General features: G+C 34.2%; 1 protein-coding gene across 5 annotated transcripts in view; it reads right to left on the reverse strand.

Annotated features, from left to right (window-relative positions):
* Positions 1-4,435: 4,435 nt before the first annotated feature.
* The window catches only part of LOC116852712 (dynein heavy chain, cytoplasmic), a 39,980-nt gene continuing 31,638 nt past the window's right edge, over positions 4,436-12,777 (reverse strand). For 2 of the 5 annotated variants that reach the window (XM_032834979.1, XM_032833712.1), the window contains 6 exons: positions 12,356-12,554; positions 11,522-11,639; positions 10,074-10,445; positions 7,238-10,000; positions 6,955-7,152; positions 4,436-6,440 (listed from right to left, as the gene is read on the reverse strand). In XM_032834979.1, the coding sequence (XP_032690870.1) occupies positions 6,006-6,440; positions 6,955-7,152; positions 7,238-10,000; positions 10,074-10,445; positions 11,522-11,639; positions 12,356-12,554 (4,085 nt within the window). In that variant the 3' untranslated portion in view covers positions 4,436-6,005. The remainder of the gene's footprint in view (positions 6,441-6,954; positions 7,153-7,237; positions 10,001-10,073; positions 10,446-11,521; positions 11,640-12,355; positions 12,555-12,777) is intronic. The other 3 variants (XM_032835150.1, XM_032835069.1, XM_032834400.1) reach the window with 2 other exon arrangements.

The raw sequence follows: 12,777 nt of genomic DNA on the forward strand, positions 1-12,777 counted from the left end.
TCGGAAAGGGCAATGTCTGGTGAATACGGCGGGTAGGACTTCTCATTTAAACGTTTCCAAGTAGGTTTTCACCAGTTGTGCAACATGTGGCCGAGCGTTGTCATGTTGCAAAATCACTTTGACGTGTCTCTGCTCGTATAGCGGCCGTTTTTCCTTCAATGCTCGGCTCAAACACATCAATTGTAGTCGATAGCGATCTCCCGTAATGGTTTCGTTCGGTTTGAGCAGCTCATAATAAACTGCATCCAGCTGATCCCACCAAATGCAGAGCAGAAGCTTTGAATCATGGATATTCGGCTTTGCCGACGATGTTAATGCATGGCCGGGCTTACCCCACGATCTTTTACGCTTAGGGTCGTAGTGTATCCACTTTTTATCGCCAGTCACAATACGATGCAAAAAACCTTTCCGTTTTTGCCGTTGAAGCAGCTGTTCACACGTGAAAAGACGCCGTTCGACGTCTCTCGGCTTCAACTCGTACGGCCAATGTCCTTGTTTTTGAATCATTCCTAATATTTTCAAACGTTTCGAAACTGTTGTGTGATCAACTCCTAATGATTCTGCAAGTTCAGCTAGCGTCTGACATGAGTCTTCATCAAATAATGCCTCCAATTCTTCGTCTTCAAACTTTTTCAGTGCGCCAGAGCGTTCTTTATCTTCAACATCAAAATCATTACTTTTGAAGCATCTAAACCAATCTCTGCATGTTGTTTCAGAGCATGGTCGCCGTAAGTCTCAACAAGAATTCTGTGTGCTGCAGATTTTTTTTTAATAAAGTAGTGCAGTAAAATTCCCCGCAAATACTCTTTTTTTTGGACGAACCTCGACATGTTTAACACTAAGAAAAAAAAAGTTGTTTACACTTCGGCGAAATGACATACACTGAATTTCAAGCTTGCTTACATGTATAGCACTTCCTTATAGATGCGTTGCCATCTTAAACTATTTTTTTTTGTTCCATAATATGAAGAGGGCGCTGGGATATCTCATGCGCTTACAGATCTTGTGAAAGTATATACAGGCGAGTTTTTTAATTCATCGATGAATCCATCGCATGATGCGTAAATACACCGAAACATTGCATTTGCGCATCATGCGATGGATTCATCAATGAATTAAAAAACTCGACCTACATAGTTTAAGGCACATCAATGGAGGGAAACTTGAACATGTGATTGAGCAGTAAGAGAACGCGATCATAATTGCCCTCATCGCATACGCAAATAACGTTAACTGAAACACAAACATTTATCCTAAACTAAAATACGATATAAAAGTAAAAGTGCAGAGATGTAATGCTTTGTCGAAAAACTGAAAGCATAATAGACTATAGAAATACCGTATGTACCAGAGGGTGACACTTCATTATCACAGATCGATAAGTACATTTTAAGAAAATAAACTACAAGACCATCTTAAACTACATGCACGCAGTTCTAGTAACGCCATCTGTTGGAAAACAGCGAGAACTTATTCAAGGTCCTGATAGATTTTTCAGGGTTTCCATACTGTTTTCTCACTTTGTATAACAAAGTAACAGTTACGTAATATACCATATGATTGAGCTAACATTGTAATGTCAATGATGCTTTGTTTACTGTGTGTACTTCTTTATTATTTACAAAATTTATTATAAATTAAAATATTAAATATTAAAAAGAAATAATAAAAAGAAATTTTATCCAGTGAAATGGTGAGATAAAGAATATAATGAAATAGTAAAAGAAAGAAAAAGAATTTTAACTTATTAACGCCTAAATGTGCTGAAATTTACGGTAATTTGAGCCATTAATTTTTCTACGAAAATGAGATCTGTTGTTTATAAAGAGTAGCATTCTTATCAATTTCGATGTCGCTCTATCGAATAGCGTTGAGAAAATTAAAAAAAAATCGCAATTTATTTTTTGCAAAATTTTTGCAAGACAATATTAAAAAACGCATGTTTTTAGGGCTAATTTTTTCTTTTTCCGCTATTTTTTTATAAAAATGTGTTCGTATCCTATGTAATTAACATAATACACTATGTAATTTTGACCCTAAAACGATTTCGATAACCAAATATAAATAAAAAATTCGAATTAAACGCTTCAAATTGACCATCATTTTGATATCGCCATGTTTGTTGAACAAAATACCTATGGCATATTTTTTAAGTTAAAATGGCGAAAACACGTTTTAGACACTTTCCCGAGCGATACGAATACGTTTTTATAAAGAAAATAGCGGAAGAAGAAAAAAATTACCCCTAAAAACATGCGTTTTTTTATTATATTTAATAAAATTTTGCATAAATTGAGATTTTTTTTTTATTTTCTCAACGCTATTCGATAGAACGACATTGAAATTAGTGGAATAGTATTCTTTATATACAACAGATCTCATTTCCGTAATAAAATAAATGGCTCAAATCAACATAAAATTTCAACACATTTGGACGTTAATGGATTAAAGAAATTGTGGAAGATAAGGAGTAGGGAAAAAATATAAAAAAATATCAAGAGACGAGAATTGAAACAAGAAAATTTTTGAAGAGGAAGAAAAAAGAAAGATTTATAGAATTTTCATTAAAAGAATTAATAAGAATAGAGGGTTAAAATATGTTTGGCAAAAGATGAATGTGTTAGGAAGAGGAGATAATATAGTCCCAGCAAACATAGAATATAACTATTATATAACATAGAAGTAACACGTAATATAACGGATGTTATACGTTTAATTATACGTTATTAATGTTAAAGTTACATAATTTTCTTTTATAACTGCAATCTAACTATATTTTAGAATTGTTATAATTCTCTACTATTTATAGGTTATAATTGTGTAACACCAACATGATTATAATATAACAGGTTATATAACAAGCGTTTATTTGCATTACATCTATGTTATATAGTATTCTTATATCTAAGGATCGGATCGGTCACTAGATGGCTTCCATTTTCTCGTGTCTTTCTCGTACGTAAAATATGATGCATTAATATATACGTACGTTTCGCAGCGGTCGGCGAAGAAAATGGAAGAACGCACACGTACACGGACGCACACACGGAGCTACTCATTTCAGTATGCCAAACGGCCCACCTCTCTGACCTATAAGATAGGCCCGCGAGCAATCATCCATTTTCTTCGCCGGCCGCGGCGAGCCGTATGTCCCGCCTGCCATGTCGCCGCGCTCTGATATGCTTAACTATTTTAATTAATATTTCGAAATTTTACGTGGTTGTTTGAAAAATGGCCTATATAATTTTTATCCACTTTTATGTGTTCTACTTATATTTTTCTTTTGGTCCGTCTTGCGCGGGACACCCTGTATATATATATGTATATATCACACACACACACACACGCGTGCGCGCGCGCACACACACACACACACACACACACACTCGAACGCATAAAATATGAAATAATTATATCTCGCGTGTTTATGCAACACTAAAATTAAAAATACTTTACTTCGACAACCTATACAAGCGCTGTATTGTTGCAGTATTCTATATTGATTCAATATTCTATATTGAAAAAAATCTAATATTTTTTTTTTCAAGAGCAGCTATTAAGAAGCATTTGTCAAAGCCTCTTGAAAACCCTTCCCCAACATCTCCTTTTATATTACAGTAATTTCCTTGCTAATAAGAAAAAATGCATGAACGTTTGAGTGAGCGAAACAGTCGTCGGGACACCGCGTATTGCTCACGTATAGACAAGACAGTGTGAGTCAAGCGTTTTCTTAGTATGTGTCACATGTATTTTAGGACGGCATTTCTGTCCACGACGTCTTATAATGCTATCTCTCTCGCTTTTACGTCTGCGATAGAGGATGGAAGATCGCCGCGACTCCCACCACTATTCCCTCTCCAAGCGTTCGACGATCGCTTACCGCTAGCCGCCTCCACCACTCCGTGCTGCTCATGGTTCATCACAAGCAGCAGTGTGTGAGTGACGCATCATCGTGTGCGAGTCACACGGATATACGGCTTTAACGCCGGTGCGTGTACAGAAAGATGGAAATGAATAAATAAAAATAGCTCCAATAGCATAAAATGTCTGAGGACATGCTGGGATATTAGATGTCTAAAGTAGCTCTAGGATGATTCTGGAATATCTTGTGTTATTTGAGAGCTAATTAATTTAGAATAACAAGATATTTTTATGCTATCTTTACTAAAAATACAAAAACCTTTATACGAGATATATAATTATAATATTTTAAGGAGCATACTTTTATAAATTAATTGATAGCTTGTAATCTCTGCGTACAATTAAATACCTATAATTACTTGGAAATAATAATTTATATTCCATCTGTAAACATTTCAGCAATATATATAACAATATATATATATATAACAGCTATATAACATTTTAGTAACACGTTATATTTGTTACATAGCTGCAATATCGTTTGAATGGGAAATAATAAATAACGTATATGTTACATGTAACAAACATGTTATATTACACGTTGCATTCCGTTATATTACAACGATGTAACTTATTTATATTATTGTGTTTGCTGGGGTAGATTGTAGTATATGGAAGAATAAGAATAGAAAATAAAAATATTAGAGGGGAAGTAGAAAAAATAGGTAGAAAAGAATTTTCCATGCGTATTAAACATACAATAGTGCATCGAGGATTAAAAATTCTTTAATTTTGACATAAAATTCGAATTCCTTGATGTCGAAAACATAAGATTAGTAATCTTTTAAATTTAATAATATATTTCCAGCGTAGAAGTAAGGCGAGTTCCTTCTCGTGCGCCAAAAGTGCGCGACTTTTGGCGCGCGTGCCAAACAAATGGTTAAATATAACATAGAATAATTAATGTTACTATATTCTAATTCCTATTCTAATTTGTTTAACAAATGCATCTTTCTTTTAAATTATAAATTTTATATGCTCCTTTAAAAATATTGACTTGAATGTAAATTAATAACAATATATAAAATTAAATATATAATTCAAAGTAATAAGACTGTTTAAATTAAGGTAAAATATATGTAATATAAACTTCCCTTAATAAATGTATTGTTTTAAAATCTCTCTCTTTCTCCCCCCTCCCCCTCCTCCTCTCTCTCATTACATTCTAATGTAAATTAAAATTCTAGATGTAATCCCTTTTTATGATACTCATTTCACGTCTATATGAAGTTTATTCCGTATATCGGATATTTTTTGGACATTTCAGGAATAAAACTATGTCCACCAAATTCTTATATGGATATGTTATAGACATTCATGTTATAGGTGTTTGATGGACATAAAGTAGACATTTTATGGATATTCTCAATATCCTTGAAGGATATTTGTAAGATACTTTTCGGATATCTATGTACTAGCTGAATAGTAGGTAAATATTATAACAGAAAACTTTATTAGATATCATTCAAGTTTCTCCTATAAATAATATAATATCGCTATACATATATATATATATATATATATATATATATATATATATGTGCTTACATTTAGATAAACGTATAGTGTAACTTTGTTACAAAAAAACATATTTTAAAAATTCGAACGTATACAAAATTAAATAAACTATATATGTGTATATATATGTATATGTATATATATATATATATATATATATATATATATATATATATATATATTATAATCTGTTTTTTACGAAAATGTTGATTTATAGAAATGAATAATATACATTTAATTATACAAGTATTATACGTCGAATATATCCGTTTCTAATTATACATTTAGCACAAAGTACTTTAATAACTTGTAAGCAATTTGTGTAAAATACGTTTTCTTAATACTTTTATTTATATACACACACGCATGCATGCACGCATGCACGCACACACACACAGACATGTATTTCAAACTTATAGCAAGTCGCATGTTAATTTCTTTTTCCTTTACAAACGCTGTAACATGGAGCAATGCATTTCAAACTGTTTCTATTATCGCAGTAATAATAATTCTTGTGATAGTATAAGCGATATATTTCGTGCTAAAAATCGATTAAGTAGTTTTTAATTCAAAGCTGTAGATGTCAAAACAGCGACTCCTCTCTCATAAAAACTATGCGGTTCTTGACTAGGAGCGATATTTAAATCAACGGTAAATAATAGTTCAGTACGGGTGCTGTTCAAATAAACCGGTAAAGACAATTTGCCCTTTCTGATATCCTCTGTGGAGGATCGCACCCATCGCAACATCGTTACCGGCAAATCAGTCATAATAGTTGAAGTTAAATACAATTGATTATCCTTACACTGCGCGCCTTGTAGTTTCAAACCAGTAACGGCGAAGGAGCAATCGTCCGTAGCAATGTTATCGCCATCACCAATAGTTACGTTCAACTGTAATTCCTCAAGCGACCAACTATTAGCTTGCGCGATGCATTGTCTGGTCGCGGTAATATAAGCTTCGGGATTCAGTAAGCCACCGAGCCAAACTGGGAAACTCTGTGAATACCAAATAATTTTTTTATATTACAATAAGCAGAATTTCAACTATGATATACATAAATTAAATATGAATTAAACTGAAAGTTATATGGATTAAACAGAAATTTGGCCTATAATATTTTCAAATATTACAATACAAACAACTTATTTATAGACAAATATGAGCTAACGTGTCGCGATGACAATGTACACACACACACACACACCCATATATAAGTATTTTTAAAGAATTTTCTCTAAAATGTCTAACAGAGTTACAATTGCAATTAAGTGTTAGAAATTTCAAGACGCTCTAGACGACATTTTTCAAAACTATTCACATGGTAATCAGTGCGTATGTTGGCTTGTAATTGTCTATAAATTAACTTTTATTTTTGGATTTCTTTGGAGATTCCTGGAGCCATTTTTTTCTGTCTCTTTAAATTAAAAAATTTTTGGTATAGACAAGTTTAATAAAATAAAGTATCTATAACACAGTGAAATAAACAATTTTGGAAAAATGGAAAATCACCTTTATTTCTTTTGCTCCACCTTGAGATACTAAACGCGAAACTTCTTGCAACTGCGAAACTCTATGACTAAAATCTGTGATCCATTGTATAACTGTACAACCTCTTGGTACAGTATATCTCCTCCAACCACCAGGCAAAATACCCTTTACTAATTCGGATAGCATTGTTCTATGGTAGTTAGTCTGTTTCTTCTCGCCCTGTCAAAGATAAAATGTTATTATTTCGAGTTAAACCGATTGAACCGGTTTTATTTTGTATTTGAGAAAAGTATAATGTAAATACTTGACAAATTAATACGACATCTTCCAGATCGTGTATGACGTCTTGAAGTAATTTTGCTCCGCTATTAACTTCTCTCTCAAAGTATCTATACAAAGGATCTTTAATATTCTCTACTGTTCTCTTTAAAGTCGGTAGATTCTTTGGAAGTAACTGCAACCAAGTCGAGGCCGAATTGTGTAGTGTTCTCATCCATGAAGGTCGACCGTCCGCTTCGGCTTCCCTTGGTGTATCCAAGGATTCTTCGTTCGAATACGCCAATTCGTCTTCATCCTCCAGTTGTTGCATTTTGAGAAGCTTCGAAACCAGATCGGTTCCTCTCGTGGTCAAGAGCACTTTCTCCGCGTTATTCGGTAAACCAAGCCAAGAAGGCGTCTGTCTGTCCGAGAGAGACTCAATCCACTTCAAGAAATGATCTCGTCTAGTACCATCTGGCATCGTAATGTGCCTTTGATTGCTTTGCGCACCATCAATGTTGGCAACTAGAGCGAAATCAGCTTCAAACGATCGCGGTGTGAAGAGTTTGCGCAAGAAAGATGCCAGAAGACGTTGATCGAAATCATTATCGATCTTACCACCGTAAATACATTGAGAGAGCAGAGTTACTAGAGCATCCCAAGGTACTTTCTCGGGCGGTAGATTTGTCCTACCCATAGCCGTAGCTTCGATCCAAGTGTCCAAGGTGTCGCAAGCGACTCTCAAGTCGCTCTCATTGAATTCGTAATGTTTGGCCCAGCCTAATGGCGCATAACGCAACCGTTCTTGCACAATTGCGTGGAACCATGCGAGCAAAAAGTAGAGACGAGCTCTTTCGTTAGGCGCCCGCATCATTCTTGAAGCAGGTACAGTGCTGAACGTACGTAATAAATTCGCTCGTATACCAGGAGGCGGTTCAAATACAAAGATTCTACCAGCTCGAAGTAGATTTACCGGCACTTTAGGATTAATTTCCATCGTTAAGAACAAACGAAAACTAGTGTGCGGCTGCAAACTGTGTAATTTCTTTTCTAACTGTACCAACCACTGTGGTGCAAGATGCACGTTCTTCAGCAGTACCCATCTACCGGCTTTCACGGCCATATTTATAGCTCGGTCGGCCTGATTGAACCCTTCCGCCGATCCAATAGCAATGCTAGCTATTTGTTTGCTCAATTCCGCGGCTAAGTCATCCACTCTACCGGAAGCGTCGAAACCTGGCACTGAGCAAAGTAAAGCCGGTACGGTTGCCTTCAGTTGGTTCTCGACGACAGATGCGAAGTCGAGCTCTGCTTCCGCGTTTGGCATAAAAGACTCGCCGAAAGCAGAAGTCATTACTAAAGACGCAGCCGCGATTACACGATCCGGTCGGAACGCTTGTATCACTAGTAATTCATGCATTGCCGTTCCCGTCGGTGATGACGGTTTTTCCTCGTCCCAAAGTTTCGGCACGCACGTTTCAGGTGTGGGTGATTGCAACCATGCTCCAAATTCTGCATTTTCTTGTATCTTCTCCGTGAGTTTCTTAAAAGCTGGTAATCTTATGCTTAAGCGCATCATCGCTTCCTGTTGTTCTGAACTAAGATTGGGCACCGGTGGGCCACGAATGTTAAGAACACCTTCTTTTCCGCGTAGGAAGAACGTAAATTCACTGTCGTAAGTAGATTCCGTCGGTATGCCCTTCAAATGGATGCGACAGAGCAAGAGAGCAAATGTTAATCGGTCCGTATGGAGCATTCCTCGAGCAACTCGTTCGTAACAAACAGAGAATAAGTCGCGCGTAATTAGCGAAAGTCTCTGAGTATAGTCCGATAAACCGGACAATTTCGGATTCTGTGACAACACGGATGTGAAAATGTCTAGGAACATCTTCAACGAGTACTGATACAAAAAGTGTACTTGGTTAAGACTGTCCATCGTAAAGTACATATTGGAACACGCCTGAGACAGAGGCATATATTGCTGGGAAACTGTCTCAATCTCTGCTATGACTTTATCCGTCTCCTCCACTTTCTTGCTAATATCAGCGGCTTCTTGTTTCAAGGTCTCAAGAGTAGTGATCACAGAATCGTCATCGAGAATCTTGCCTTTGGCGTCGTTCAACGCTTGCAACAGAGATTTCTCAAGTTGCCGCAATCTCAGATGGAACTCTCCTTGAAGTTTCAATAGATCAGACCTCTTCTCGTCAATGTCCGGACGTTCGGCTTTTAGCACTTGATTCAAACATTGACTTTGCAATGAACTCCTAGTAACGGTGAAGTTTACGAACGTCACGCGCGAGCAAATGTCTGGTGGGAATTCTACCGTTGGGTCTCTCGTCGACAAGAAGATAACAAAAGATGGTGAAAGATCTATGTCTTGATCGCCGAGCGTAATCAATACACGTCCGCCGGTTCGTCTAAGTTCTCTGTTCAACACGGGATTCAGTATAGGATCATAATTCTCCACATCTTGTACTAACAAAGGATTACCGAAACGTAGAGCACTTTCGAGATTTTTCCTGAACGAATCGTCTAAAAAGCTAGTCTTCGTAATCTTTCGGTCCTTAAATTCATTCATGATAAATTCCGTCGCTTGACCGGATGGGTCAATAATCAACGGGTATCTGTTAAAACGTTTCAACATGATGGCATTTTCGGTGCATAGGTCATCAGTAGGTAACGCATTTGCTTGCCATCTTAAACGTTCATCCGGATTAGAAAGATATTCCGTTCTCGCAATATCAGCTCTGAATTGTAAATTGGCATGTTGCAGATGTTGACACCATGTGCTAAAGAGATTTTGGCGATACTAAAATAAAATAAGCTTTATTGTAAATCGATTCATCATTTTAAACAAGATATTATAAATTATTATAACTTACATGTTGATCGAAATAACCAGCATAAGCCAAGAAAGCAGAAGACAGCAAAACGTCTCCGATTATTGTAGACATCTGACTCTTAAACGTTTCGCTCGTTGCTTCCCATCTTTCTCTTTCTATCACCAAAGACTTCAATAAAGCAATCGATCTATCCACCTTGGCTTGCACGCTCTCCAGATCGGCTTTGATGGCTTGCGCTTGCGAGATGAGTTGAGCATATTCTTCCTTATATGATGCTATGCTCTGCTCTAGTTGAGCTATCAAATCCTTCACCTCTTCGCCCTTCAGTTTATTAGTTTCTGCTTGTCGTTCCAGAGAATGAAGTTCATCGCGTAGCGGTTCGACTCGTTTCAACATATCTGCATATTCAATCTGAAATGACATTATTTTATATTTTATTCTAAGCAATAATATAAATCAATACTCAGAATTACATGAATTTTCTAAGCGATTTTCGAAGACTATACTTGCTCTCCTTGCCGCTCCCACTCACCTATCCAGGTAGCAAGGTGACGTCTTTAGACGTCACTTTGCTACCTGGGTAGGAGAGAGCCATGCAACTGACGATCGCGGTTTAGAACTAATGATTAGCTTTAGAAGTTTGAATCTCATCATATTTGAGGAACTTTTCAAATGCTAAAAAGATCTGATTAAAACTAATTTCTTATGCGTAATTTGAATTAATTATTATATAATCGAGATATAATATTATATATAGATTGAAAATTATAATTATAATATGATAGATTTATACATTATTTATGAAATACTATTGATAACATGTTCTTTTTTTAAGAATTAATTATTCACACTTCTGAGGTTATATATGTAAACGTCGCGAGCGTATCAATTGCGTAGCTCGCCAAGTAACGGGAGCGACAAGAAGGAAAGAATAAGAATTGTCTTCGGAAATTGTCCTGTAAGTTCAAATAATTGCAAACATTGATTGTAAGTAATATACAAGATAGATAATAATAGATAATAATATACAAGATAAATCACTTTAAATAAAGCGATCAAATATATCTAAAAATTTAAGATTTATAAAATATTTTTAAAAAATAAAACTTGATGTGAGTGTCGAAAGTGACAATATTTTATAATACTTATTAATAAGTACTTTTTTGTGATATTAATAAATACTTTTAAAAATTTTTAAAAACATTTCAAGATCAAGTTAATTTTTTAACAAGAAATTATATATATTTTTTATTGTAACATCTTATTCTATGTTTCAATGTTTACCACTTTTATATAAAAGTATGTTAAATATACACATATACAAAAATAAATAAAGCAAAAATATGTTTTCTTTAACATTTTCTCTAAATTTTGTGTGTTGACAAAAATTTTTCATAAAATTTCAACTTTTAATTATTTCATTAAAATAGTCTATCTTGTACACATCTCTTGTGCGAATTATTTTAAATAAATATTAAAATAAATACCTGTGCTATAGCCCATTTTACCATAGGGCCGCAAGCCAAACTAGCTCGATTCACTTTTTCAAAATTGTAATCAGGGTTGCTCAAATAGCGGCTTTTCATTTTTTCTCTCACCTCATCGCTAAATAAAATTTGTATAATTTTTTTATGTTAAAAGAAATTAACTTATCAATTCTAGTTTTTTTATACCATCTTTGTTATATTACGATAAACTTTCATGCAATAATTTTACCATACACTATTAATCTTGATTAGAATGTTACATTTATATACACATTATTATCAACGAATATAAAATTTAAGCACAATTCAATGTTAGTGACGAATTTAATCAACTATTATTATATAATAAAAATAATAGTAATATTTCTTAATTTTTGTTATTTAAATTTGTTAATATATACATTAAAATATTTCAAAGTTTTTATTTTAAAATTTCTTAACAAATTAAGCACAAATAATTTGTGAAGAATATATTATTATATATTGATTAAATGATAATAAAAAAGCGTATATATATACATAGTACTGCTATGTACTTGTGTACTTTTTAGTACTTTTAATAGTACATATAAAAAATCATCTTTTGTTTTTACGCGCTAAGGTATATTTAATTTTCAACACAAAAAAAAGATAAGATCAGCAAACACGTGAATGCAAAATACTTAAAAATTATTACAAATTTGTAAGATAATGTATTTTAATCGTCGATTCAATGTGATATTATCATATGCATCAACAAAAATATATTGCATCATATATAAATATTTAAATTTGTGACAACTGATTTCTCGATATTACAGCGTAAAACTATATTAATAATGAATGCATGCTTACGTAATGTCCTCAGTACTGAAATTAGAGACAATAGTATTGATAAAATTGTCCCTCATGATGACCGCGCGGATAGATTTCCAGTCACTAGCATTTTCGCCGAGCAATAAGCAGATGGACTCCAACGCGACTTTCACAATCGCCGGCGGGTTTGCCATAGAGCGAACCTCAACCAAATGTTGTTTCTTTATCGATTTTACCGCTATACAAACAATTATAGGCCATTATATAGTATAATAAAGAGATGTGCAGGCAAAGTTATGATGATGTTACCGCGCAAGAAATATAATAATACAGGTTGGGGAAGCCTTCGGTTAACTTATTAGAATTTCGGGAGAGGCGAGTAATATATATTATATATATATATATATATATATATATATATATATATATATATATATATATATATATATATATATATTTTT

The sequence above is a fragment of the Odontomachus brunneus genome, unplaced genomic scaffold, assembly GCF_010583005.1.
Source record: "Odontomachus brunneus isolate Ranch 3 - 2012 unplaced genomic scaffold, Obru_v1 Obru_scaffold_001, whole genome shotgun sequence".
NCBI lineage: Eukaryota > Metazoa > Arthropoda > Insecta > Hymenoptera > Formicidae > Odontomachus > Odontomachus brunneus.